General features: G+C 46.2%; 1 protein-coding gene across 1 annotated transcript in view; it reads right to left on the bottom strand.

Moving 5' to 3' along the window:
* The window catches only part of itga10 (integrin, alpha 10), an 82,765-nt gene extending 67,151 nt beyond the window's left edge, over positions 1–15,614 (bottom strand). The window contains exon 1 of the mRNA XM_046303217.1: positions 14,681–15,614. Coding sequence (XP_046159173.1) covers positions 14,681–14,732 — 52 coding nt within the window. The 5' untranslated portion in view covers positions 14,733–15,614. The remainder of the gene's footprint in view (positions 1–14,680) is intronic.
* Positions 15,615–15,814: the final 200 nt, after the last annotated feature.

Below are 15,814 nucleotides of genomic sequence, written 5' to 3'. Positions count from 1 at the left end.
TATACCATACAACCTGCTCTTTATACAGACACAGAGAGAGAGAGAGAGAGAGAGAGAGAGAGAGAGAGAGAGAGAGAGAGAGAGAGAGAGAGAGAGAGAGAGAGAGAGAGAGAGAGAGAGAGAGAGAGAGAGAGAGAAAGAAAGAAAGAAAGAGAGGGATAGAAAGAGAGAGAGAGAGAGAGAAAGATAGAGAGAGAGAGAGAGAGAGAGAGAGAGAGAGAGAGAGAGAGAGGGGGTAGGGTAGGGGGAAAGCAAGAGGTACAGAAGAACGAGAGAAAGAGGTAGAGCGACGGTGCAGGCAAAGGAATGGAAGAAGGATAGTTCATTGACTCGCCCAGGGGAGGTGATTGACTGAGAAAACAGACATGGAAACACACAGGCCAACTGTCAAAATAAAAGCCACACTACACTCTTTATGATGATGTAATTTAAAGAGAGCAGACCTGTGGAGTGCCACACTAAAATAGACTCACAGACACCAGAACACTTTAGCAAACACCCCCAACTGTAATGCATATAAACACAATGGAGATACAGACTGAACAGCTACCCAGGGTAGAACCCCAAACATAGGGTACATACAGGCCTAACCCAGGCTAGAACCCCAAACATAGGGTACACATACAGGCCTAACCCAGACTACAACCCCAAACATAGGGAACATACAGGCCTAACCCAGGCTAGAACCCCAAACATAGGGTACATACAGACCTAACCAAGGCTAGAACCCCAAACATAGGGTACATACAGGCCTAACCCAGGCTAGAACCCCAAACATAGGGTACATACAGGCCTAACCCAGGCTAGAACCCCAAGCATACAGTACATACAGGCCTAACCCAGGCTAGAACCCCAAGCATACAGTACATACAGGCCTAACCCAGGCTAGAACCTCAAACATAGGGTACATACAGGCCTAACCCAGGCTAGAACCCCAAACATAGGGTACATAGAGGCCTAACCAACACACTATAAAAAAAATGGTTATAGCTACTTGTTGGGTGGCCCGACCAACAAGTAACAGTTATAGATGTGAGTTATAGATCTGTCATTCTCATTGTAAGCAAGTCTAAAAAGCAGTAGATGTGTTCTATGTGCTCTATTTCTATACTTCCCGTTCTTAAGTTTCGTTTTAGCATCTTTTATTTTGTTATGTACACCGGCTTCAAACAGCTGAAAATACAATATTTTTGGTTATGGATGGTAGAATGATTCTCTACACAATACTTGCTTGATTTGTCACAAACCGAAATTGGGCAAACTATTAGAATGTTTGCAACCAGGCAATGGCGGAGCGATTTCTGCACAGTGTATCTTTAAGTAACTGGTTCTACAGCCTTTTTAAGTTTACTCAACTTTTCGATCAAGGTGTTACCTGATCTTAACAGTTTTTGTTGGCCAAAACATAGCTGCAACTTCTGAAAATGTACACAAAAATGTAGTCAACTTAAAATGATGTGTTTGCTCAACTTACCTCACATGTTCATTCATCTAGATATTATTATTTGGACTAAAAAAGGCTTTGAAACTAGTTACACCTTCATAAACGATGCTTTTGACATACAATACTTTCAACTGACACACATTGTGCATAATCATTTCTACAGAAATTATTATTCAACACATCCTCATCTGGACTTTGAACTCTCAACCTCTTGGGACTGAGGACACAAAGCTTCCTGCTATGTCACCGTGTCTATGTCAATTACTGAGTTCATCTCTATTGCTACACTTTGCACTTCAAATTAAATCTCAGCTCTGTTAAAAGTAATCAAGTAAAATTATTTTATTATCATAGCGACAAAGGAGAAACATAAAAATGAGTACTATGCAGGCCAACATTAGACTATTACTGAAATAAGTAACTCAAATCAATGATGAGAGAGTAGTCAGGTTAACTTATCACTGACACAGACATGGTGAAGTAGCAGGAAAATGGAATGCTGTGAACCAGAAGGTTGTGAGTTCAACCCCCAGTTGAGGACATGTTGAATATGAATTACTGTAGAAATGAACAGGCACAAAGTAATCATGTAAGTTTAAAACATTGTATGTTAAATGTAACCAGTAGCACAGACCTTTTGAATTAAGATGCCCAAATAATTATTTCTAGTTGAATGAACATGAATAATTTGAGCAAGCACGTCATTTTGCGTAAATTGGAGCTAAGTTTGGGCCAACTAAATGTGTTCATTTCAGGTAACACTTTGATTGAAAAGTGAATTAAACTTAAAAAAGCTGTGGAACCAGTTACTTCATAATAATTAGATGAAACAACTGGACTTACAGTGCAGAACTCACCAGCAGACTGGTGAACAACACACGCTACCAAAAACCACCAACTGCCTCTCGGGGAAAGCCCTGTAGTGGGCCACCGCCATGTGGGGAGAAGGAGATGCCGCGCTGGACCATTTTGAGGATTTCACCTGCTGCTTCCGGGCAGTTTGCGACCACCCGCCCGAGGGTAGAGTGGCAGGTGAATGTCTCTTCCATCTGAGGCAGGGGACGAGGAGCGCCCAGGGGTTCGCAATGGACTTTCGAACCCTGGACACCGGCACGGGATGGAACGACAGGGCCCTGATCGACTACTATCACTGAAGTTTGCGCGAGGACGTCCGTCAGGATTTGGCCTGCAGGGACACCACCCTCACCTTGACCAGCTGGTGGACCTGTCCATTCGGCTGGATAACCTGCTGGCTAGCCGTGGACATCCAGAGCGGGGTCTGTCGGTTCCATCCCCCAGCACCACCGCTCCGATGCCCATGGAGCTGGGAGGTGCCGCGCTCAGGGAGACCGGAGGAGGTTCCATCTCATGTACCATCTGTGGCCGCAGAGGTCACACTGCCGGCCGGTGCCAGGTTGGTTCCTCTGGGCGTCGAGGCAGACGGCAGGGCACTCTGGCGTCACCCCAGGTGAGCCCAGGTGAGCCGGTACCATTCTCACCCAAAGCCCTCACCCAGAGTTTTCGCCGCATTCCCAGCATAAGGCGCTCGTCGGTTCAGGCGCGGCTGGGAATTTTATAGACAGATCATTCGCCCATAGTTTAGGGATCCCCATTGTTCCAGTGGCTATGCCCTTCCCAGTTCAAGCCTTAGACAGTCAACCATTAGGGTCAGGGTTGATTAGGGAGGCCACCGCTCCTCTGAGCATGGTGATGCAGGGGGGTCACAAGGAGAGAATCAGTCTCTTCCTCATTGACTCTCCTGCGTTGCCCGTGGTGCTAGGCCTACACTGGTTAGCCTGTCATGACCCTACGGTTTCATGGCAACGGAGGGCTCTCATGGGGTGGTCGCGGGAGTGCTCGGGGAGGTATTTAGGAGTTTCCATTGTGCTACTACGGTGGAAAGTCCAGACCAGGTCTCCACCGTGCGCACATTCACCCCGAATATGCCGATTTGGCTCTCGCCTTCTCCAAAAAGAAGGCGACTCAATTACCCCCCCTTCGACGGGGGGGATTGTGCGATAAATCTCCTGGTAGATGCAGCACTTCCCAGGAGTCACTTGTATCCCCTGTCACAGGCAGAGACGGAGGCTATGGAAACATATGTCTCTGAGTCCCTGCGCCAGGGGTACATTCGGTCCTCAACTTCACCCGCCTCCTCAAGTTTATTTTTTGTGAAGAAGGAGGAAGGTCTGCGCCCGTGTATTGACTATCGAGGCCTAAACCTGATGACTGTGAGGTACAGTTACCCGCTACCTCTCATAGCCACAGCGATTGAGTCAATGCACGGGGCGCGCTTCTTTACCAAACTAGATCTCAGGAATGCTTTCAACCTGATGCATATCTGGGAGGGAGATGAGTGGATGACGGCGTTCAGTACTACCTCAGGGCATTATGAGTACCTCGTCATGCCGTACGGGTTGATGAATGCTCCATCAGTCTTCCAAGCCTTTGTAGACAAGATTTTCAGGGACCTGCATGGCCAGGGTGTAGTGGTGTATATTGATAACATTCTGATATACTCCGCTACACGCGCCGAGCATGTGTCCCTGGTGCGCAGGGTGCTTGGTCGACTGTTGGAACATGACCTGTACGTCAAGGCTGAGAAATGCCTGTTCTTCCAACAGGCCGTCTCCTTCCATACCTTAAGGGAACATTTTGACATTTGCTATATGGTTAGTGAGAAAGTCCACATTGCAAATGTACGGTCCCTTACTAGACGTCTGACAACGTTTCTAAAATTTGCGGATGGCGTCGGGCTGTGCGGCAGGGCCGGATCTTCCAGGAAGTCATCAAACGAACTCTATCTGACTTTCGGTTTCGTTTAATAAAATGTTCATATTTTGGTCATTTTTCCACTCTCCCGGTAAATCCCACAAGAGGGCGAATAGAATCATATTGCAAATGTACAAAACATCACCAATCACGACGTGGCCTTATCTCCTAAACGGAAAAGATTTTGAAGACGAAACTTGGTGAGCATAGGTTTGGCATAATGGGCATTTGGCCCCAAACAAGATGGCGTCTAAGCCTCAACATTTTTTGAGTTATGGCCATTTTTCTGGGATTAAAGGTAAAATATGAAAATAGAGCAATAATTCTTCATGTCAAAGTTAATGAACCTACGGTGTCAATTATCTATCGTAATTTAAAAGTAATCGTACAATGTCAAATTGGTGATGTTCAAAAATAGGTTGTTTTAAAAAAAGTTACAGATCCAGTTGCAGCGTGTTCATACAAACCTTTTTAAAGTGTGCTTCGGAGCTCTGTGAGATTTCTGTGATTTTCTGAAATAACACGCACTCACTAAACCCTCCGTAAATAAGTCAGTTCTTAACATATAGACTTAAAACTCAAAATTCTATAAGTGCCTACCCAAAGGAGGATATGTGTTCACTTTCAGCTTCCTGTGTAAACCGGAAGTGTCTTAAAATGGTGTCATAGGTGCTATTTTGAAGGGTTAAAAAGGTCTGATCTTTTTAAAACTTCATATGTGTGATTAAGCAACCCTCATGAACTGTAAATCAGTCATTTTTCCCAACAGATGTCAAAGAAAAGCTCTCTTACACACACACACACACACACACACACACACACACACACACACACACACACACACACACACACACACACACACACACACACACACACACACACACACACACACACACACACACACACACACACACACACACACACACACACACACAGCAAGGATGGAGTGACAAAGTGTGGTGCTTAAAGACTCTCAGAGCCTGCAATGGTATTACCATAATCTCTAGGCTGTGCCGAGTTCAACGAGATGCCCCACTTGACCGTAGCTCGCTCTGAGTGCAGCGACCGTGGAAAAAGCAGGCCCAAAATGAAGCCTGGCCCTAAATGTCATTTGCTTTTGGGTGACAGTGAGAGAACCGTTAGGGTGAGAAGCACAATTCAACCTCAGGTACGTTCCTGAGGTCCTCCCGATCTGTGCAAGCCTAACCTTGACCGTGTGGCATTAACTCTTAACAGTAAATCTGTGTTTTTTGATCTCACAGATTACATCTCTCCCCATAGGAATGCATTGCCTGCTCCTCTAAAGTCAACCTGAAGCCTTTGTGGGTTAAGAATGCCCTATGAACCTGTCTTCGATGACAGTCCATCAGGCCACTATGAGGTCTACCTGTGTCGATTCTAAGCTTCCTGAAGCAACTGGAAGTGGTTAAAATCCCTCTAAAAGTGTTCTTCCATACCCAACCTGATGTTTGATAGAAATAGTTAATTCAACCCTGTGTAAATCAGTCAGTTCTTAACGTATAGACTTATAGACTGTAAAAGCATACCCCAATGAGGATATGTGTTTACTTTTAGCTTCCTATGCCAACCGAAAGTTCCATAATTGGTGTCATAGGGTCTGTTGCGAAGGGTTAAAAAAGTCAGATCTTTCCAAAACTTTATATGTGCAATTAGGCAACCCTTATGAACTGTAAATCAGTCATTTTCCCATTAAATTTCCAAGAAAAACTCACATACACACACACAGCTTGGACAGAGGTACACAGTGTGGTGCGTAGAGACCTGCAATAGTTACCTTTGTTCGAACAATTAAAGAACCGTCAGACCTAGAGTTCTGAAATTTTAAAAACGTGTTCTAGAATTCAGGTCGATGGTGTGTGGTGAGTTATGTGGCTCTAGAAGGTTCTCGGACCGAGAAACAACCTCGTACATTTGCAATGACTTCAATTCATTTTGACCATTACGAAAATGACAACATTTTAAAAAGTCCCCGAGTCGCAAGACTAGGTGCATTGAAACCGGCTCGGCCCATACGTTTCTTTCCGATAGCTCATTCAAGGACTCAGTAGCAAGGCATGGAAAAAAGTGGATTTTCAGCACCAATTAATGTCTTGCTCGGGCACCGAATGACCTATCGGGCCGAAACATGGGATTCGGGGTCGCCTCAGCTAGGCCTACACATAATGTCAGAACTGGACCCGCAGTTGGAACGTAACTACGTGTTTTACATTTCTATTATGGTTTGAACAGAAGGCGCTGTGAATTTTGGGCCTGCTCTGAAATATATGATAGTTGCCTTCTAAACCAGTTGGAAAAAGTGGGTGTGGTGTCAGTTTGTATCAGTTTGGTGTCAGAATGACATATAATTTACTGATGGACGTTGACTTGCTGGCTGACTTTTGTCCATTTGCAATATGTTTAAACAGTGAGGTACCAATACCAAAATGACATTCTGAAATCAACACCAACGAGCGATGGAGAGGAACCAGAAACACTGCCCGGCCATCCCGAGTTCATCGGGCCAGTCAATTTAGCATTTCTGCAGTATTTTTGAGAATGACAAATTCGTGATGGTAAATGCCCATTGAAACATATTGCAAATGCACAGTGCATTTGCAATATGATACAACAGTGAAAAAGCATCACCAAATGGACATCATGAAATCAACACAACGAGCGAAGGAGAGGAACCACTATCTCTGCCCGGCTATCCCGAGTTCATCAGGCCAGTCAATTTTGCATTTCTGCAGTATTTTTGAGCATGTCAAATTCTTGATGGTACATGGCAAATGGACATAAAATCCTGATTTGGCACATTCAAATCTTTCATATTGCATTTGGACATTTCTTATGGCATTTGGCCAAACAAAAGTGACTTTTGAGTTTGACTTTTGACTTCCTATGAAATCATATTGCAAATGGAGAAAACATATGCTCAAGTAAAAAAATTAATTAAAAAATGATGATAATAAAATATGACTAAAGTATGTTGATACAGTTCTTTTACATGTGCAATTGACACAAAAATCGAAAGATTTTCGAAAAAACGGTCCAGATAGCGCTTTTTTAAGGGGGTGATCCGTTTTTTCAAGTTTTTTGCTATTTTTGACTTTTGACTTCCTATGAAATCATATTACAAATGGACAAAACATATGCCTTATGCACAGGTAAAAAAAATATTAAAGAAATATTTAAAAAATTATGATAATAAAATTGGCATGACACAGAACGGCCCATGGATCCCACCCCTATTCTCCCCGCCTCCTGCCTGGTGGAGCTGGTAGTGTGGGAGCTGGAAGCGGACATTGAGCAGGCGCTACGTGCAGAGCCCACTCCCCTCCAGTGTCCCGCTGGGCGTCTGTATGCTCCGTCTGCTCTTCGTGACCGGCTGATCTATTGGGCCCACACGTCACCCTCCTCTGGTCATCCAAGCATCGGTCGGACGGTGCGCTGTCTGAGTGGGAAGTACTGGTGGCCCACTTTGGCTAAGGACGTGAGGGTTTATGTTTCCTCCTGCTCGGTGTGTGCCCAGTGTAAGGCTCCTAGGCACCTGACCAGAGGTAAGCTACACCCCTTACCCATTCCACAACATCCGTGGTCGCACCTGTCGGTGGATTTCCTTACCGATCTTCCTCCCTCATAGGGTAAAACCACGATCCTGGTCGTTGTGGACCGGTTTTTAAAGTCCTGCCGTCTCCTCCCTCTGCCCGGTCTCCCTGCGGCCCTACAGACTGCGGAGGCCTTGTTTACGCACGTCTTCCGGCACTACGGGGTGCCTGAGGATATAGTGTCTGATCGGGGTCCCCAGTTCACTTCGAGGGTCTGAAGGGCGTTCATGGAATGTCTGGGGGTCTCGATCAGCCTTACCTCTGGTTTTCACCCCGAGAGTAACGGGCAGGTGGAGAGAGTGAACCAGGATGTGGGCAAGTTTCTGAGGTCTTATTGCCAGGACCGGCCGGGGGAGTGGGTGGCGATCGTGTCCTGGGCAGAGATGGCCCAGAACTTGCTCTGCCACTCCTCCACTAACCTCTCCCATTCCAGTGCGTACTGGGGTACCAGCTGGTTCTGGCGCCTTGGCATCGGAGTCAGATCGAGGCTTCTGTGGTGGACGACTGCTTCAGGCGCGCGGAGGCGACATGGGACGCCGCTCATGTTCACCTTCAGCAGGCCGTGCTGCACCAGAAAGCCAGCGCAGACTGTCACTGCAGTGAGGACCCGAAACCTGCCCCTCCGCTTGCCCTGCCGGAAGTTGGGGCCGCGGTTTGTGGGGCCATTTAAAGTCCTGAGGAGACTGAAGGAGGTTAGTTACAGGTTACAACTTTCCCCCGATTATCGTATTAACCCCTCGTTCCATTTGTCTCTTCTCAGGCCTGTGGTGGCTGGCCCGCTCCAGGAGTCTGAGGTGCGGGAGGTTCCTCCAACCCGCATAGACATCGAGGGGGGCCCGGCGTATTCGTTCACTCCATACTGGATTCGAGGCGTAGGGCGAGGGGCCTTCAGTACCTCGTGGAGTGGGAGGGGTACGGTCCGGAGGAGAGATGCTGGGTTCCGCTGGAGGACGTGTTGGACCCTTCAATGCTGCGGGAGTTCCACCGTCTCCATCCGGATCGCCCTGCACCTCGCCCTCCGGGTTGTCCCCGAGGCCGGTGTCAGCATGCAGCTGGAGCCGCGGGTCAAGGGGGGGTACTGTCACGACTTCCGCCAAAGTCGGTTCCTCTCCTTGTTCGGGCGGCGTTCGGCGGTCGACTTCACCGGTCTTCTAGCCATCGCCGATCCACCTTTCATTTTCCATTTGTTTTGTCTTGTTTTCCCACACACCTGGTTTACATTCCCTCATTACTTTCCCTGTATATAACCCTCTGTTCCCGCCATGTCTTTGTGTGAAATTGTTTATTTGTCAGGTTGGTACGCTTCCGGCTGGTGTATGCCGGGTTTTGTTGTGTACCCGTGCTTTGTGGCAGCCGGTACTTTGTACTTGGTTGTGTGTACTTTGTGCTGCCTCACTTGTTCTTTGGGCATTTGTTTTCGTGACACGGTTGCGACCTGTTTTAATAATTGCCTGAGTAAAGTGTTTTGTCCACTCATCTCTGCTCTCCTGCGCCTGACTTCCATGCACAAGTTACAGCCACCCATTGACACCAACACACAAAGTCACACACACACACACACACACACACACACACACACACACACACACACACACACACACACACACACACACACACACACACACACACACACACACACACACACACACACACACACACACACACACACACACACACACACACACACCACCAACGGAAGGGGATTCCGCAGGGTTGTGAGAAGTAACGAATATGTCTACTCTCTGTTTCCCCCAATTCTTCCTCCTTCTCACTGCTTGCTCCCTCCATCTTATTCTCCATCCTCCTCCTCTTTCTCCCTCCAGATGAATTCCCTTGATTATAGGAGCCATGCCTCTCCCATACAGTAATCATGATCCTGCTCCTCTCTTTCACTGATGTGACATCATAACATCTCTACTGTTTAATCACTTCAACTCTTTAATTGTGGCCGGGCATCTCTCTCTCTCTCTCACTCTCACACACACACACACACACACACACACACACACACACACACACACACACACACACACACACACACACACACACACACACACACACACACACACACACACACACACACACACACACACACACACACACACACACACACGCACACACACACACACACTCGTCTCTCATATGTTTCAAAGACTGTCCGTCGCATCACCAAGACCCCTTCACCCCTCTCTCCTACTCCCGCCACCTTAACCCCCTACTCTCCACTCTCCACTCAAATCATCCCATTTCCATCCACTTCCTCCTGTACCCCCTCCCCGGCTCTTCACCCTCACCACCAAACCACCCTCCCCTCCTCCTCTCCTGCTCTTCCGCTCCCATTTTCAGCTGGTTTATATGGGTCTGTACCACAGGCTGTCTGACCATGGATCGTCATGACAACTGACTGTAAACATTTATGCAGCCAAACCCCGTCCAGATTCAGATTCCTCTCTCTATTCAACCACACTATCGGCTCGCGATGCTCTTGCTGCTATGTGTGTGTGTGTGTGTGTGTGTGTGTGTGTGTGTGTGTGTGTGTGTGTGTGTGTGTGTGTGTGTGTGTGTGTGTGTGTGTGTGTGTGTGTGTGTGTGTGTGTGTGTGTGTGTGTGTGTGTGTGTGTGTGTGTGTGTGTGTGTGTGTGTGTGTGTGTGCGCGTTTGTGTGTACTGCTACTGAATGATGTATGTATTCGGGATGACAGGTCAGTGGAGTTGACAGCACAGTGTTACGTGTGTTACAGATGAATGGCAGCCTGACCACAGACGTGTGTTAAGTATGGAGACTACATGTGGCTCTGATTTATGGCTTTTCAAATGGACCACTGTCTCTCTATCACAGCTTCTCTCTCACCCACACACACACGTTTTCTACTTATACTATCTGCCAATCTTTCTACCACTCACTCCCATCATTTTATTTTGTCCACTTCTTTATCTGCTCTCCTCTTCATCTCTTGTTGTCTTCACATGTCTGCAGTGGCCTCTTGGCTTATACTTTGGTCGTCTCTGGTAGTCCGTGCAATGATGACCACAGTAGGCTGTTTCTCTAGTATTCATTGAATTACAAGGCTTCTCGCTCTACCCCCCCCCCTCCCCCGCTCCATTTCTCTTGCTCTCTGACTCACCTCCATCATGTTCTGTTCCCATCTCTATCTGTCCCTAGTGCGGTATGGGGGTGGAAGAGAGTGGGAGTGAGAAAGGAAGAGAGATATAATGGACAGCAAGAGGGGGGGAAAGAGAGAGGGACCAATGAGAGAAACAGAAAGAGACATTGGGAGAAGAGAAAGTGTGTAGGAGAAGGACTGGGAAGAGGATAGGAGAGGAGAGACTGGGAGAAGAGAGATTGTGTAGGAGAAGGACTGGGGAGAGGATAGGAGAGGAGAGCGACAGATTGGGAGAAAAGAGATTGTGTAGGAGAAGGACTGGGGAGAGGAGAGAGAGAGAGAAGAGAAGGAATTCCCCAGCTATCCCCCCCATACACACACCTGTGTTCTACATCTCAGTAAAACATAATAGAGCAACTAACAGTCCTGGTATGCCTGGTTACCACACTAGGGAGGCCTGCTCAAACCATCAACATCACACACACAGTCAATACATGCATGTCTCAAACAGGTAATGAAGTGTAGTACAGACTAACCACAAACAGCGTCTGACTACGGTGACTTCAATGCATTCCTTCCTCATTCATTCCTCAGGATCAGCAGGAGGAGACAGACGTGGCCTGAACAGACAGCAGTATGTTGTTGTACTGGACTGGTACATGGCCTGAACAGACAGCAGTATGGTGTTGTACTGGACTGGTACATGGCCTGAACAGACAGCAGTGTTGTGTTGTGCTGGACTGGTACATGGCCTGAACAGACAGCAGTGTTGTGTTGTGCTGGACTGGTACATGGCCTGAACAGACAGCAGTGTTGTGTTGTGCTGGACTGGTACATGGCCTGAACAGACAGCATTGTTGTGTTGTGCTGGACTGGTACATGGCCTGAACAGACAGCAGTGTTGTGTTGTGCTGGACTGGTACATGGCCTGAACAGACAGCAGTGTTGTGTTGTGCTGGACTGGTACATGGCCTGAACAGACAGCAGTGTTGTGTTGTGCTGGACTGGTACATGGCCTGAACAGACAGCAGTGTTGTGTTGTGCTGGACTGGTACATGGCCTGAACAGACAGCAGTGTTGTGTTGTGCTGGACTGGTACATGGCCTGAACAGACAGCAGTGTTGTGTTGTGCTGGACTGGTACATGGCCTGAACAGACAGCAGTGTTGTGTTGTGCTGGACTGGTACATGGCCTGAACAGACAGCAGTGTTGTGTTGTGCTGGACTGGTACATGGCCTGAACAGACAGCAGTGTTGTGTTGTGCTGGACTGGTACATGGCCTGAACAGACAGCAGTGTTGTGTTGTACTGGACTGGTACATGGCCTGAACAGACAGCAGTGTTGTGTTGTGCTGGACTGGTACATGGTCTCCCTCAGATCATGTTTGACATCATACAGGGATCCTAGGACCGTACTTCCCACTCAGACAGGAACACCTTCCTAATATTGAGTTGCACCCCCTTTTGCCCTCAGAAAAGCCTCAATTCGTCAGGTCCTGGACTCTACAAGGTGTCGAATGCATTCCATAGGGATGCTGGCCCATGTTGACTCCAATGCTTCCCACAGTTGTGTCAAGTTGGCTGGATGTCCTTCGGGTGGTGGAACATTATTGATAAACACAGGAAAATGTTGAGTGTGAAAACCCCAGCATCATTGCAGTTCTTGACACTCAAACTGGTGTGCCTGGCACCTACTACCATACCCTGTTCAGAGGCACTTAAATATTTTGTCTTGCCCATTCAAACTCTGAATGGCACACATACACAATCCACAATCCATGTCAATTGTCTTAAGGTCTAAACATCCTTACTTAACCTGCCTCCCCTTCATCTGCACTGATTGAAGTGGATTTAACAGGTGAAATCAATAAGGGATCATAACTTTCACCTGGATTCACCTGGTCAGTCTATCATGGAAAGAGCAGATGTTCTTAATGTTTTGTACACTCAGTGTATGGATTCATAGATCCAAAAAGCTACTTCTAAACAGCCCACCTTTAAGTAAGACGTCTACTGTCTACTTATTACAGTGTTATACACTGTGGACATACTTCTGAACAGTCCAGGATCATCATGGAGCTCAACTTGCTCTACTAGAGTGGGATGGAGAAATCTTACAGGGTCTAGCTTTACTGTATCATGCCTTGCAATAGATTACCCTGATTCTGCCCTTTTTTTATTAAATTCATTTTATTTCACCTTTATTTAACCAGGTAGGCTAGTCGAGAACAAGTTCTTATTTACAACTGTGACCTGGCCAAGATAATGCACAGCAGTGTGACACAGACAACAACACAGAGTTACACATGGAATAAACAGTAGAAAAAAGAAAGTCTATATACAGTGTGTGCAACAGGCATGAGGAGGTAGGCAATAAATAGACCATAGGAATGAATATGCCCTGTCTAATAATAGCATATCTTCATTATTTTCATGGCCACTCACTAACGTAGCAATTTACTCCCTGCTTATCGACTGTGTCAACACTCATTCCTGGTGAAACTATAATAGTATTTTTTTTCTCTCCTCTCCTGACATCTAACAGGAGTCAGTGAGTGAGGTGTGTTATGGTACAGGTAACATGCAGGGGTTGGGAGGTGGGCTAATCGACATTAACAAGCGTGAAAATGAGTGTGGTTCGTCTGACGGAAATACCGTATTACTATAACTGGAGCTTCTAGGTGAATTCTGGAGAGATGGATATTACTGATAGAATTTAGGTCTAACCCTCCCACTAGCACCAGTGTAGCAATTCAGGGGAGGGGGTGGGGTTTGATCCAGCAACCAGCAGGAGAGAAGATAGCCCTACACATTGAGGAAGCTATGTAAGTTCATTACCACATTGTACAGTTAAACCTTGCAGGAGGGCAAAAAAGGCCAGACTGTAGAATCCCACTTCTGCCACCAATGTAGTGATTAAGGTGGCAGTCAAAATGGGGTTTGAACCAGCAACCCTGTGGTTAGAGGTGAAAGTGGAAAACCTCTTGTGCCATAAAGGTCTAGACCCCATGGCAGTGGCTGGGCATTATCTCTCACATGATGTAGGCCTACAGGGAGGCTATATGTAGCTTTCTGAATATCCCTGCCTCAAGACTTTGTACCTTAGAGAATGATGCCTGCAGTTGTTTCGGTGAATCACTTAAACTTCAAGTTCTTTGAGCTTTGAGACCTGGAGAAAAGCCATATTGTGTATAAATATAACACATTATTCATTATTCATGGTTGTTTGAAGATAAGGAGTGAGTCCACTGAGGGAGCTCTAGTAGGTAACCTGATTACCAGATCATACAATTGGACAGGGGAGCAGCAGCAGGGGGGAACCAGGGAAACAGCTGTATGCCTACACAGTAAATAGCTGGGCCAAGTCTCAGCATAGAGAATGACCCTGCACACTGTAGTGGTTATAGAGGTCTTTCAACTGGTTTACAGGATCTGTGTTTATGTTCTAGGACCTATGATGTACTGTAGGTGCATTAGCTGGCTGTGCCATAAAATTCCAGACTTCTCTGCAGAGGTTGTCGGTCCTACAATGCCATTGGGATAACGAATACACGGATGAATCTCGAACTAGAAAATGCCTAATTTTCATGAACATGTTTGTATAGGCTACTTAAACTTTCAAAATGCTGTCATTGAAGTGACTTTGTAAAGGGTCATGGTCGGGGTCAAAGATTTAAATGTATTCGTGAGAAGAAAAAAACAGCTCTAGAAAGGTTGAGACGATAGACAACGTGACAACTGGTTACAAACTTACCTTTGAGGAGAACTATGAACTTGAGGAGCAGCAGGTATTTGTGCAGCTCCATGCTGTAAAGGATGGAAGGGCTTCGTGTTATCTCTCTTTCTGTTCCGGACTTGGGCTTTAATTTCCCTAGAGTTCGTTTAAATTCAGTGCTCCGGCACGAGTCTTTCAACTCGATGTGTTCCCCAGGGATCCGTGAAAACCGTAAGAACACAGTTCCACTGGTATTGCTTGGGCGCGTTGTAATGTAACCGTGTTGTGTTGCTTCCGACAACCCCGCTTCACATATTATTGAGGGAAAAACAGACTACTTAGTTATGGTTTGTTGCTGTAACCACTATCAGGTTTAACGATATGTTGACAGCTTTTTAATGAATTAAACAGAGGTTGTTCTAGGTTTATTTTATTTTTGACAAACAGTAGCCTAAACTATATAAATATTTGTGGGTCTGAATATGTGCCATAAATTATTACCTTAACCTGTGCGCAACTAACACCTCAAACGTCTAAACAACTAGTCAAAAACAACTCAACAACTGATTCAAGCTCAAAACCAACACCTGTCCCGAAGAAAAGTCCAATTTAGTGTCGTTAAACCTTCACAAATGCATGTTTAATTGCTTCCAATAAAGAAAACCCCATAGGCCTAACTATCAGTCAGATAGTATACTTTTATATTGCTGAATGTTCCTCCTGGCTCGACTCTCCAAAAATTATCCGAAGAAAGTACCCATATTCATCTTTCAACCTAAACGTTTGAGGTTAATCAATGTTTGGGTTTTCTTGACAACTTTTCTGTTTCAATTTTCACACTTCTGGTTGGTTATATCCATCTTTTTCGTCGTTTTCCCTCATTTAAAGCGATTGCATCCCTCTCTGGATAGTGGAGTTTTACTCCAAAGCAACAATCAATAGCGCTTTTATTCCAGCGCGAGGAGACCTTCCTTCCCTCGCGCGTCCCTCAACTCGACGTCTCTCTCAGCGCGCGCCTGGTTCGTATTTTGAAAACCCCAAACGACTTTCTCTCTCTCTTTCTCTCTCTTTCTCTCTCTCTCTCTTTATCTCTATTTAGCTTTCTTTATCTCTCGTTCTCTCTCTTTCTGTCTCTTAATTAATTTTGTTTCTCTCTCTCAATTAAATCTCTCT

The sequence above is a fragment of the Oncorhynchus gorbuscha genome, linkage group LG15, assembly GCF_021184085.1.
Source record: "Oncorhynchus gorbuscha isolate QuinsamMale2020 ecotype Even-year linkage group LG15, OgorEven_v1.0, whole genome shotgun sequence".
Classification (NCBI taxonomy): Eukaryota; Metazoa; Chordata; class Actinopteri; order Salmoniformes; family Salmonidae; genus Oncorhynchus; species Oncorhynchus gorbuscha.
The sequence above is the reverse complement of the archived record's forward strand: the minus strand, read 5'-3'. Positions and strand labels throughout refer to the sequence as shown.